General features: G+C 38.9%; 2 protein-coding genes across 3 annotated transcripts; both read right to left on the bottom strand.

Moving 5' to 3' along the window:
* Positions 1-39: 39 nt before the first annotated feature.
* Positions 40-5,113, bottom strand: LOC131784410 (microfibril-associated glycoprotein 4). 2 transcript variants are annotated; one of them, XM_066161423.1, is made up of 5 exons: positions 5,003-5,113; positions 3,793-4,060; positions 1,990-2,104; positions 1,266-1,683; positions 40-967 (listed from the first exon to the last, which is right to left on the bottom strand). In XM_066161423.1, the coding sequence occupies exons 2-5, from the start codon at positions 4,021-4,023 to the stop codon at positions 742-744; spliced, it is 990 nt and encodes a 329-aa protein (XP_066017520.1). In that variant the 5' UTR covers positions 4,024-4,060; positions 5,003-5,113; the 3' UTR covers positions 40-741. The 2 variants fall into 2 exon arrangements, with proteins under 2 accessions (XP_066017520.1, XP_066017519.1); XM_066161422.1 differs by lacking the exon at positions 5,003-5,113 and having other exon boundaries at positions 3,793-4,125.
* A 4,817-nt stretch (positions 5,114-9,930) lies between these two features.
* On the bottom strand, positions 9,931-12,063 carry LOC131797886 (microfibril-associated glycoprotein 4-like). The gene is made up of 4 exons (XM_066161517.1): positions 11,833-12,063; positions 11,048-11,162; positions 10,313-10,730; positions 9,931-10,153 (listed from the first exon to the last, which is right to left on the bottom strand). Exons 1-4 carry the CDS (start codon positions 12,061-12,063, stop codon positions 9,931-9,933), a joined length of 987 nt encoding a protein of 328 aa, XP_066017614.1.
* Positions 12,064-13,688: the final 1,625 nt, after the last annotated feature.

The raw sequence follows: 13,688 nt of genomic DNA, 5'->3' as shown, positions 1-13,688 counted from the left end.
ATGTTACAGCCACGTGACTGTGGTTAGCGTGCTCTGACCTGCTCTAACAAGATTATTCACTAACTAAGAAAATGAACCTGGAATACGAATAAACGGCCACATTAAGACCAGAAGCTAGCGATGAAGTCATGGTTTTCTTAAATACAATCAACGGCGTTCGCATTAAAACCCTTTACATTAGGCTTCCTTTCCCAACAAATGTTACCTTGCGCCAGGATCAATAAAGACAAATCAATCATTTATATGTAGACAGATGAATACTCAAAGAGTGGCAAATGAAAAAAAAAAACAAACATGAATTGAACAGAAGTATATGTTGAAAATAATGAAATCATAATAATTTCACACACATATTCGATGAGAAGAAAGCTGTGTTTTTCTAAGTTCAATAAATGTTTTAAAAGTTTTTCAAATATTTAATACCCTTTCCTTTCCTTCCTTTCGTTACTTTTGCTGAGTTTGCTCTTTTATCTTGACCATGCAATATGTAACCGATATGTCAACTACTATATTATCTTTGTTCCTTTTACCAGCAGCTTAAAAATAATGGTCATTTGAATAATGACTTATCTCCTTTAGCATTGCGTGAGGTAGCCCAGTTTCGCCAATGCTTTTAGTTTTGCCCTGAACTGGTTGAAGCGGTGCCGCTAATGTTCCGAAGAATCACATTACAATTCACACCTCTAGCTAGTCTCTTCGTGAAAAATCAAAAGAAAAAAGAAAAGAAACAACAACACTGATCTACTTTATTTTCATTTCTGTACGTTTCAGTGAATACTGATATCCTTTAAAAGGAAGCCAGTTGACACCATCAGCAAATGAGGAGGAGTACCTTCCGTTGAGATACAACCCGTTTAGATTGGAATCAAGACAGTGACTGTACCACCAGGCGCCTTTGTACTTCTGAGCACAGCTGTCGTCTGGTTTTACGTCGTTGTCACTATCTCTGGTAGAGAACTGCATATCACTACAAAAAGTTAATACCACAAAATACGGTTTGTAGATCTTATGATTAAATTGGATGAATATTAGATAGAATTTGAGCTTTTGGTACATTAGTTCAACATCTCATAAGCCAAAATCGGAAATGGCAGATACAAAAAGGAAAAATAAATAGAAAATGAATGAATTGAGAATATTTTTAGGATTCCATCTCTTCGCACAAGTCTCGAAACGAATAGATATAAAAATATTTGCCTGCAAATTACCAGACATTTTACTTTCAACAACCCCATTCCTCATTTCTAAACTACTGTTTATAATACCTGTGTTCATTCATACCGTCTCCAGCTGTCCCACTGTATCCACCAATTACAATTCGGTATTTATCTGTCTGGTCCGCCACCTTAAATGTCGCGTACTCAGCGTATCTGATGTTACCTTCGAAGTCCTCCAGGTCAACTCTCAAAGAAACGTTATCAGCGGCTGTCAAACGATGAAGATTGTCATTTCCAAGCCAAAACTCGCCGTGTAAATCTCCGAAGCCATTTTTGTAGGACGACCAATCTCGATAGAAATCAACAGAGCCGTCCAAACGTCTCTGAAAAACAGTCCAACCTCCACCGTTCGTGGTCATGTCACACAACACTTTTATGGGATTTCCACCATCTGGATTGATAGCGTACACACCGCTAGATGTGACACCATCTTGATAAAGTAGAGCACAACTTTTGGCGATGGGTTCTGTTGGTTTTCGAAAAATTTGATTTGAATGGTACGCTTGGACTATAGTAGAAGTAATTCATTTTTACTTAGTCACGGGGTTAGTGTTTCTCTAGATGATGAATGATCATTATATTTGTAAAACACCAACAACAGCAACTACGACAACAAAGAAAATTTACTGAGAGGAGGGGTTGATCAACAAATATAGAAGTTGTGTACACCTAGTGTTCGAGGTGTGAAAGTTCGAGCGGTGAAAGCACTATTGTGCCGGTTTTCTCTGCTTTTTCTCTTTGCATTATTATCGTCATTATTATTTTCACTTACCACAGGGCTTCCCTGTGTATCCATCCTTGCAATTGCATCTAACACTGTTGGTTCGAATGTTTAAGATGTAGATTTCGTTCTTGCCACAATCTGACTTATCTCGTTGGTATGAGCTCTGTTTGTAAACAACAACAACAATAATAATAATAATAATAATAATAATAATAATAATAGTGAGAGTAATAAAATTTATAATGATGATGATAATATATTAATAATGCCGACGATTATAATGATGATGATGATGATGATGATGATGTCATAATCGTTATTAACAGTTGTTTACCGAAGTGAAGGTGAATAGTGGTGGATATTTGTAAGTGGCCTGCGAGGTAAATATCCACAGCTTTCAACGACACAGAGGAGAGTAACTGTTTTAGTATATACCACACAGATATCAAAAGAATTAGTCCATCTACCACAATACGCTCGGAAACTGAAATGTTGACGCGCGACTTTGTCTCTCGGGCTGCTCGGAGGTGAGTAGTTCTTGCTAATCGCCTCCTACCCAGCCAATCAAAGCTCGCGTAAAGCACTCTTCACCTTCGTGGTATATACTAATAAGGGATACAGCGATTTTTTTACCACAATTTGCAGCAATGTCGCAATTTGATTGACCAATTTGTCGATGTCGGCTGCTCGCGTCTACGTGTCACACAATGGCTTTATCAGCTCTCTGATCAATGTGATGACCAATATCTTTGTAGATAAGAGTGCAGACCACGCTAAGCTATTGTGGACTTGTTAAATAGTAGCGCCATTGCGGCAATTTCAACCTACCAGGTCGCCTTATGTTATGACGAACTGAGATAATCTCTAGCTTTTAATCAGAAAAAAAAACTTCTTAAGTAAACTTTGTGGCTAGTAATGAGAGAGAGTTCTCTATGATTCTCTAATTTTTTTTATTAATGCTTGAGCGAACGTGTCTGCTTCAATTTCGCGTTTTTTTATATTTGTCGTTTAAGGAGGCTCCATAGGGTTTTTTGATCGCGCGAGATCTGGTTGCGAACATAGGGCGAGCTTTTAAACTGACAAAATAACGTAGCGGCTCAATAGGCCTGAAAAAAGAGGTCAACCGAAAACAAAACACAGTGGGAAAGATTGCCAAAACGCGACAGACTCGAAAGTTTACGCATGCTCAGATGTAGATCCTAGCGAAGTTCTATTCCATTACGTAATGTTCTGCGACAGAGAAAATAGGGATCTTTTGAGCAAGATTTATCGCGTTTCATTAGATGGAATTTCCTAAGATTTGTTGGACCATTAAACATATTTGTGCCCTTCCTAGTGCCTGTTTATAAAAATAATTCATAGGACCAAATTTGAGATGGAGAAAGATAACAAAAAATTTCAAATAGCGAGGAAACTGCCTTTGTAACCCTTTTTCTCCAACTTTTAAATGATCGGCAGGACAAATTTCACAAATTGTGAACATTTCGAAAGATTTCGTCGAAGCAAATTGCAAAGCAGAATTATCATTGGCGAGCGCCTCCGTTCGTCGAGCCTTAGCTTCATAACGAAAATCATTTTGATAAAAATTGCTACAGCAAACGATTGTCCGAACCTTGCTCATCGCCTTTTGATGGCTTTTAGTGACCCTGAAAGGCAAAATCGTAAAACTTTTATACAAAAACAATACGATGGCGTGCGCGCCAACATTGAGAAAAATGCACTATAGAGCCTCCTTAGATGCAATTCTGCAATTTTATTAAATGATTTTCTTTTACCATTAACTGTCATTTTCTGGAATTTGTTCGTATATCTAGGCGGTCGCCAAAATCTTTTGAAATGCACTGCAAATACCTTTATCCCTCTGTAACTGAACTCTTTGTTCTCAATGAAGTTGGCCCTGGCTGGCCTCTCAAATCGATCCGAGTCACTGATCTGGCACTTCCATCTCTCAGATTTGTTCTTTTTGCCTCCAAAGTTGTAAGACTTACATCGCTCTTCGTTGACACACTCCAATCTACAAGAGCTTTCTGATTCCACCTCTATCTCCTTTATCACGCTCCCGTTGAGTTGTCTCCCGTCCATCCTCTCGCCAAAATTAGCGGCTTGAAATCTAGGAAACCTGTTTGAAATGCGACTTGTTGCATAAGCAGTGACACCGATCAAGAATAATATTAGTACGTGCATGTTTAAGCTGATAGGTAGGTCAAGAGGTTTCCTTAGCCAAAATTGGGATGCTATGGTATTAGTTAGACTCGTTACGTAATTTGTTTTTGACTCTGATCCAGCCAAAGACTCGTCATCTCAATGCGCTTGGCACCTGGCAATTTTGCCTATTGATAATTCTCAGCCAGCTCCTCCAGCGCTACGTGTTTAGCATTTGGCGTAATTTCAAACAAATATGTTATGAAATCACATCTACCTTGAAGAGAAAAACAATTAGATAGAAATAGTTTTATTTAGTCTTTGTAACCTGCTTGGACCTTTCAGATAGGCTAGAATGGTAGTTCGCTATTTAATATTTAAAAGATCCATCTGAAGAGATCCTTTTAATTTGAAAAGAAATAGGGTAGAAGTAATATCTTATCAAGAGTTCCTTTGTTACTTGTTTTCAACAGCTTTGAAGTTGCTCTCATTAAACCTTTTGTTATGCGCTTGCGATAAACGAACTGAGAGGCTTTCATTGTGATTGTGTGATCTGAACACAAAATGATAAGTAAGGTAAGGTACAAATGAATGAAGTGGGTAATATTCTAGAAAAACTGTGGTGGCCACCGCGAAGAGTCTCAAAGCTCACGTCTCGTGCGTTAGGCCTTCGTCACGAAACGCTGCTTGTGACACCCTCAAGAAGACTGCGTGTGAACAATTCCTGCATAGAAATTCCAGAGATCACTATAAACTATAAAAGCTTTTGCTTCTTGCGTTGAGCTCTTGTAAAGAATTTATATTTATTTATAACATAGCGCGCGTGCTTGCTCTATGTAAGTCCTACTGAGCCGCTATGAACAAAATCTTTATTTACATACGCCCGTGCGTAAATAAAATGACGTGAGCATTTTTTTACCTGGCTTCAGAGTTTCCGTCCTGTTAAGCTGCAGTGAAGTTTCCCTTCTCTTTGAAATATGGAAGAAACCAACAAAGAACTGCCCAATTTTTCTATCGGCATTGACCTTTTAGGTCCTGATTCAACAAAGAACAAAAATATAGCCGAAAAAAACTCGCAATTTTCACGTTTCGCAAATTTGTCGGAAGACCAGCTGGGTGACACTTGAGTTCATTTAGCTTTGATTTTCTCCACTTTTTGCGTAAATTTTAAGCTTCTCATTCACAGTTATCGGTTAACTTGATCAAATGTACTCGCTCAAACAAAAGTATAAAATGTGGCGTATTTTTGAACAGCCAATAGGGACCTTTGGTTCCTTTTTTTGTGCGTTGTGAGAATTTTGCACTCTATCACAATAAAAGGCTTCTTCGCGCAGATCCTTGTCGTGCTCTCCAAACTTCCTGTGTGCATCTATAACTCGATATACGCACGCTAAGCATGAAAAAATTCTTAAATTCACGTGTTTTCATATGTGAAGTTTTCGCCATCCTCACGATGTTATACATTTACGATTCTTTTGGCTCAAAGAGAAAGTATTTTTAGAGTAGGAAAATAGAATATGTAATAATTAGTAGTGCATAAATAAGTCTTGCTAAAACAAAGCTAAAACAGAAATTAATTCATAAGAAATGTTTGAGAGGATGTGCCTCGACAGGCGGTCATACAATCCAACAGCGTGTTTACAAAAGCTTAACGACAATGGCAGCTGCATACGCATTGAAGCGTTGTGGTTGGTTAAACATCTAGAGGTGTGTCTGGGGGAGGGGGCGAAGGAACGAAGTGAGTTTCTCATATTTAGGGACACTTTCTGCCTCCAATTGCTTCGTTTTTCTTGTGAAACCAACACGGCAACCACTATCCTACTACGTAATATAAACAGTGTGCGATTTCTTTCTTTAAACTACTAAATGTCCAGCAGCCAGGCATAGTCTCAAATAGACTAAATGTCCGTGAGTCAAAGGTTTTCACGCAATTTCCGCCGAAAGGTTCTTTCAAACTTCTAAAGAATATCAAATTTTCGTGAAAGGATGTCAAGCGATCACAAAAATTTATTTAGTTTCTTAGAGGACAAATTCTCCGAGCCTCTGCATACTATAATATCGCTCGGTTGTCGACAATTTGGAAATTCTACGCTTCTGATCGGACTGCTGGGCACGGTCTCAAATGAACTAAATGCCCGGCAGTTAGAAATATTCACCAAAATGCCACAAAATTCTTAAAAGAATCAGGTGTTTGTTAAGAAATGTAAAGCAATTCCAAAGATTAATTTTTTTTTTATTGGATAAGTTCTCCGGCAGTTTGATCAGAAGCGCAGAATCTCCAAGTGTCGACAACCCAGCGATATTGTGGTATGCACAAGCTCGGAGAATTTGTCCACTAAAAAACCAAATTAATTTTTGGAAGTTGCATGAAAACTTTTGAGTGCCAGGCATTTAGTCTATTTGAGACCGTGCCCGACTGCCGAGCATTTGGTCACGGCCTATATTTACATTTTACGCGTTTTTACATCTGAACAAAAGCTTGGTGACAATGACAGCTGCATACGCACTGAAGCCTCTTGGTTGGTTTACCATCTAGAGGTGTGTTTGGGGACGGGAGCTAACGAACAAAGAGAGGTTCTCACATTTAGGGACACTTTCTGCTTCCACTTGCCCTGTTTTTCTTGTGTAACCAACACGGCAACCATTATCCTACTAGGTAAGACAAACACTGTGCGATATCTTTCTTTACACTATTTATTTTGTGACTTTTATGAGGGTCTGGATGGGAAGGGGGGGGGAGGGGGTACAAATGTCAGTTGTCACTTAAAATGTCGGCTATTTATCAGTTCTCAGTTAGATTTTAGGCCATCTGTCAGTTGTCAGTTTAATGACTGTTAATAATTAACTTTGCGAGTTAGATATTACTTTCCGGACCTACTTTTTGGCTAAAAAGGCACATGTAGTTTAAACTCGAAAATTAAGTCGAAAATTGAAACAATAGGAACTCCTTTTTATCAGTTCTAGAATGAAATAATTCCAAGATCTTCCAAGTGACTTTCAGTCTTGGTTGGAAGGGTGTTACAACTCTTCTGCAAGCAAACTTCTGTTTGCCCGTGCAAAACATTGAAACATTCCTTTTCAACCACTTAGCCGGTCAAAATGTTGGAAAGAAGATCGTCAGAAAGACAACAAACTTGTGAAGAGTCCTCTAGCATATGGTTTTATGTTTTGTTTTACAATGCGTCGATTGCGATCGGCTACGATGAAAAGATCGGAAAGGAATGTTCTTTTGTCTACTTTTCAATTAGGTTATTAGAGATATCTACTGTAAGCGTACCTTAGAAATCCTGGCAAAAATGGGCGCGAATGGGTTTGATAGCACTTTCAGTCTCGAGGTTGATCTCCTCTGAAGGTAGCGGTCGCATAAAGTTGACATTTGCAAACTCCGTGCTGGTGCGGTGGGACGCAATAGTAGGATTTTTCATGAGTAAAATACTTGGTTGCCCAATTGTTATTCTCTTCAACGACTCCTTAGTAATTATTCCAAAGTCTTGGGAATACTGCATGCGATGAAGATCTCATGTTTAAAATGGGAAACTACGTGTAGATTCTCCACAAATGTTGTGAGTAATGTGCATAATTCAATTTCCTTGATATAATCGTTGTTAATTGAAGCTATGCTGTTGTGCACGCGGCGCATTCCTTCTTCGAGACGTTTAAGTGAGCCTTGAGTTTTATTAGACACAGTTTCTTTAGGGCCATTGGTTGCTGTGGTTTCCTTTATGCTGTGCCGTTGTTTCACCTCAGAAACGGTCTTTGTGATGTTGTCGTTTACATACCGTGCTTTGTCGACGGCATCTTGAAGAGACGTGTGTTTTCTATATGCTTTAATGCTTATAAATCAGTATCTATAGGCGTTATATACAACAGAGTAGGCTTTTAACTGATATATTTATATCAATACCAAATACCAAACCTTTCCGATACATACTATTTAATTCGCTTCCTGCTCCAGCCAGTTTGGTCGGAAGCTACAGATTCCTCTGTTCGTCTGTAGTTAGGGAAAAATTGACGCTCTTTCCTCCTGATTTCGGAGCCATGTGATAAAATTTCACATCAAGATCTCGGAGGCCATATTTACTGGACAACTCCTTTAAACCAAGGAACGAAATAAGGTACTTTTTCAGCGCCAGTACGGTGTTTACATTATAAAAAGGAATGCGGCTTCTGTAACGCTCAAATGCCGTTTCCGAATCAATTCGATAAAAGCTCACAAGTATTGACGGCCATCGCGTAATTTGACAATCGAGAATCCCCAAGCCATCAGGGCAAGTATTTCATCTGAGGAGATATTGGACACGACTCACTGAGTGCGGTTTTTTTCTCAGGTCAACACACAGAAAGGTTCGATCGACCTTTAAACTATTTATCGATCGGCTTTTAAACTATTTACGGTGGCCAATTTATGTCATCAACTCAGTTGATAATGCTTCATTACCCTGCTCTACTTTTCCATCGACGCAGAAAAACAGTTTCTTTAGAAACTTACTCTCTTTATTCAGAATATTTAGCTTGACAGTTAGCTTGACACATCTAATCTACTATCCCGACCTTCCACGACTATTTCAGGCAGGATCTAGGCAGGAGATTATGACATAACCTCTCTCTAGCAGGGTGAGAGGGGGAGGGGTAACCGTTTTTAGTTATTTAAGTTAATGTGACCTAGTATCAAATAACTCAGCCTGGGCTTGATGCATGGTACCACTCCTGACAATTTCGAAAATATACTTGACATTCCCGCGGCAAACTTCTGATGCAGAACACACCATTTATGTCAATAATTTCTCGATTTTTTAAAGTCAGGATACGTGTCTGCTCGCAGTTATTACGCACAGTAATTATGAGGTGCTGTGCGTTCGGACTTGGACGACCACAATAAAGAGCAAGCAGTAGACAAGTGCTTTACATAACTGCTTTATTATACAGAACTGCATAATATGATATAATGCTACAGCCACGTGACTGAGGTTAAGGTGCTCTAGACTGTTATAAAAAAGATTATTCAACAACTAAGGAATTAAACCCGGAATAGGAGTAAACGGCTATATTAAGACCAGAAACTAGAGATGAAGTCATGGTTTTCTTAAATACAATTGACGGCATACACATTAAAACCCTTTACATTAGGCTTCCTTTCCCAACAAATGTTACTTTGCGCCAGGATCAACAAAGACAACTTAATCATTTATATGTAGACAGATGAATACTCAAAAAGTAGCAAATAAAAAAAAACAACAAGAATTGAGCAGAAGTATACGTTGAAAATAATGATATCATGATAATTTCACAAACATATTCTACGAGAAGAAAGCTGCGTTATTCTAAGTTTAATAAATGTTTTAAAAGTTTTTCAAATATTTAATATCCTTTCCCATGTTACTTTTGCTGAGTTTGCTCCTTTATCTTGACCATGCAATATGTAACCGATATGTTAACTACTGTGATTATCATTGTTCCTGTTACCAGCAGCTTAAAAATGATGGCCATTACAATCATAAATTATCCCCTTAAGCATCGCATGAGGTGGCCCAGTTTCATCAATGGTTTTAGTTCTGCCCTGAACTGGAGCAGTGCCGCTACTGTTCCGAATAATCACATTACAGTTCACACCTCCACAGGATGATTTGAAAATGGCCCTAAAATTACGTAAACCGCTGTACAGGGCTCAAAAACCCGTTTAATTTAATAAACCAATGAGTAACTTCGTTATATATGTAAATAATAAATGCGACGGGAGACTGGGACGAAAAGGATCGATAACTGGAGTGTGTTGCAGCCGTGTTCTGAACCTAACTAGTCTCTTCGTGAGAAATGGAAAGAAAAAAGAAAAGAAACAGCAACATTGATCTACTTTACTTTCATTTCTGTACGTTTCAGTGAGTAGTAATATCCTTTAAAAGGAATCCAGTTGACGCCATCAGCCATTGAGGAGTGACTTCCATTGAGATACAACCCGTTTAGATTGGAATGATGACAGTAACTATACCACCAGGCGCCTTTGAACTGCTGAGCACAGCTGCCGTCTGGATTTATGTCGTTGTCACTATCTCTTGTGGAGAACTGCATGTCACTACAAAAAGTTAACACCATAAAATACGGTTTGCAAATCTTGGATTCCATCTCTTTACTCGTACAAGTCTCGAAACGAATAGATATAATAATGTTTGCTTACAACTTATCGGACATTTTACTTCCAGCAACCTCAATTCTAAACTACTGTTTATCATACCTTTGTTTATTCATACCGTCGCCGGCTGTCCCACTGTATCCACCAATAAGAATTCGGTATTTATCTATCTGGTCCGCCACCTTAAATGTCGCGTACTCAGCGTATCTGATGTTACCTTCGAAGTCCTCCAGGTCAACTCTCAACGAAACGTTACCAGCGGCTGTTAAGCGATGAAGATTGTCATTTCCAAGCCAGAACTCGCCCTTCAAATCTCCGAAGCCATTTTTGTAGGACGACCAATCTCGATAGAAATCAATAGAGCCGTTCAAACGTCTCTGAAAAACAGTCCAAGCTCCACCGTTCGTGGTCATGTCACACAACACTTGTATGGGATTTCCGCCATCTGGATTGATAGTGTACACACCGCTTGAAGTGACACCATCTTGATAAAGTAGAGCACAACTTTTAGGGATGGGCTCTGTTGGTTGACGAAATATTTGATTTGAATGGTACGCTTGGACTATAGTAGAAGTCATTTGTTTTCAGCTAGTCACGGGGGGTAGTGTTTCTCTAGATGATGAATGATCATTACGCTCCTAAAACACCATCAACAAAAACAACTACAACCACAAAGAAAATTTATTGAGAGGAGGGGTTGATCAAAAAATACTGAAGTTGTGTACAGTTAGTGCTCGAGGTGTGAAATTTCTAAATTCAAGCGGTGAAAGCACTATTGTGCCGGTTTTCTTTGCTTTTTTTCTTTGCAACATTATTGTCATTATTATTTCCACTTACCACAGGGCTTTCTTGTGTAACCATCCTTACAAATGCATCGTGCACTGTTGGTTCGAATGTCTACGATGCAGATTTCGTTCTTGCCACAATTTGACTTATCTCGTTCGCATAAGCTCTGTTTGTAAACAACAATAACAGCAGATAGAAGATAGGGATCTTTTGAGCAAGATTTATCGCGTCTCCTCAGATGGAATTTCCTAAAATTTGTGAAACCGTTAAACATATTTGTGCCCTCCCTAGTGCCTGTTGATAAAAACAATTCATAGGACCAAATAGCGAGGAAAGTGCCTTTGTAATCCCTTTTTTCCCGACTTTTTAATGATCGGCAGGAAAAATGTGAACATTTTGAGAGATTTCACCGAAGCAAATTGCCAAGCGGAATGTTACTGGCGAGCACCTCTCTTCATGGAGCCTTAGCTTCATAACGAAAATCATTTTGTAGGTGTCTAGGTAAGGTGAATTTTTACGAACGTCGTGTTCGAATTTGGGAATTTCGCGCGAGAAAGCTCACCACGTATATTTCTGTGTACGCAAAATGATTTACTGCAACAAACGATTATCCGAACCTTGCTCATCGGCTTTCGATGGCTTTTAGTGACCTTGTAAAGCAAAAAAGTACGATGGCGTGCGCTCCAACATTGAGCAATAAACCCCACAGAGCCTCCTTAAGTGCAATTCTGCAATTTTATCACATTATTATTTTTTTTACCATTAATTCTCATTTTCTGGAACTTATTCGTGTATCTAGGTGGTAGCCAAAATCTTTTGAAATGCATTCCAAATACCTTTATCCCTCTGTAACCGAACTCTTTGTTCTCGATGAAGTTGGCCCTAGCTGGTCTCTCAAATCGATCTGAGTCACTGATCTGGCACTTCCATCTCTCAGATTTCTTCTTTGTGCTTCCAAAGTTGTAAGACTTACATCGCTCTTTGTTGACACACTCCAGTCTACAAGAGCTTTCTGATTCAACCTTTATCTCCTTTATCACGCTCCCGTTGAGCTGTTTCCCGTCCATCATCTCGCCAAAATTGGCGGCTTGAAATCTGGGAAACCTGTTTGAAATGCGACTTGCTGCATAAGCAGTGACACTGATCAAGAATAATAATAGTACGTGCATGTTTAAGCTGATAGGTAGGTCAAGAGGTTTCCTCAGCCAAACTTGGGATGCTAAGGATATTAGTTAGACTCGTTGCGCAATTTGTTTTTGACTCTAATCCAGCCAAAGACTCGTAATCTCAATGCGCTTGGCACCTGGCAATTTTGCCTATTGTTAATTCTTACCTTTGTTTTTATAAAAATTTTTTGCTGAATTCTTAGCCAACACCTTTAGCACTTCGCGGTTAACATTTGGCGTAATTTCAAACAAATATGTAATGAAATCACTCTTTAAAGAGAAAAATAATTGGGACAGAAACATGTTTTAGTCTTTGTAACCTGCTTGGACCTTTCAGATAGGCTAGAATGGCAGTTCTCCATTTAATTTTTAAAAGATCCATGTGAAGAAGTCTCTTTAATTAAAGAAAAATTGGACAGAAGTAATATTTTGCCATGAGTTCCTTTGTTACTTGTTTTCAACAGCTTTGAAGTTGCTCTCATTAAACTTTTTTTATGTGCTTACGATAGACTAATGACTCATTGTGATTGTGTGAGCTAAACACAAAATGATAAGTTGGGTAAGGTACAAATGAATGAAGGGTGTAATATTCTACAGAAACTGTGGTGGCCACCGTAAAGAGTTTCAAAGCTGACGTTTCGTGCGTTAGCCCTACGTCTCGAAACACTGCCTATAAGAAATGCGTGACACCCTCACGAAGACTGTGTGTGAACAAGTCCCGCATAGAAATCCCAGAGATCACTCTAAAAGCTTCTGTTTCTTTTGTTGTGCTCTTGTAAAGAAATTATATTTACATTTCACGCGTTTTTACATGTGAAGTTTTCGCCACTCTCACGATGTTATACATTTACGATTCTTTTGGCTCAAAGAGAGAAAGTATTTTTAGAGTAGGAAAATAGAGTATGTAGTAATTAGTAGTGCACAAATAAGTCTTCCTAAAACAAAGCTAAAACAGAAATTAATTCATAACAAATGTTTGAAAGGATGTGCCTCGACAGGTGGTCATACAATTCAACAGTGTGTTTACAAAAGCTTGGCGACAATGGCAGCTGCACAGCACTGAAGCCTCGTGGTTGGTTGACCATCTAGAGGTGTGTCTGGGGGAGGGAGCTAATGAACGAAGTGAGGTTCTCACATTTAGAGACGCTTTCTGCCTCCAATTGCCTCGTTTTTCTTGTGAAACCAACACGGCAACCATTATCCTAAGGTGTAATATAAACACTGAGCGATTTATTTCTTTAAACTACTTATTTTAAACTTTTATCTCTCAAGAACTTCAACAATACACCTTTTCCCCAGGCCCTCAGGGCAAGTGGTTGGGTTCGAGGAGATATTGGACACGACTTACTAACTGCGGTTTTCTCTTAGGCCAACTCGTAGAAAGGTTCCATCGACCTGGGTGATCACGGTGGTTTTTCTATCCAAAGGTGAATGAAAAACCCTCGTTGCATAGCCTTCCAGTTAGAAACGATTGTAGGTGCCTGGGTAAGGTGAATTTTTACGAACATCGTGCTCGGATTTGGGAA

This window comes from Pocillopora verrucosa, chromosome 14 (assembly GCF_036669915.1).
Source record: "Pocillopora verrucosa isolate sample1 chromosome 14, ASM3666991v2, whole genome shotgun sequence".
Lineage (NCBI taxonomy): Eukaryota > Metazoa > Cnidaria > Anthozoa > Scleractinia > Pocilloporidae > Pocillopora > Pocillopora verrucosa.
The sequence above is the reverse complement of the archived record's forward strand: the minus strand, read 5'-3'. Positions and strand labels throughout refer to the sequence as shown.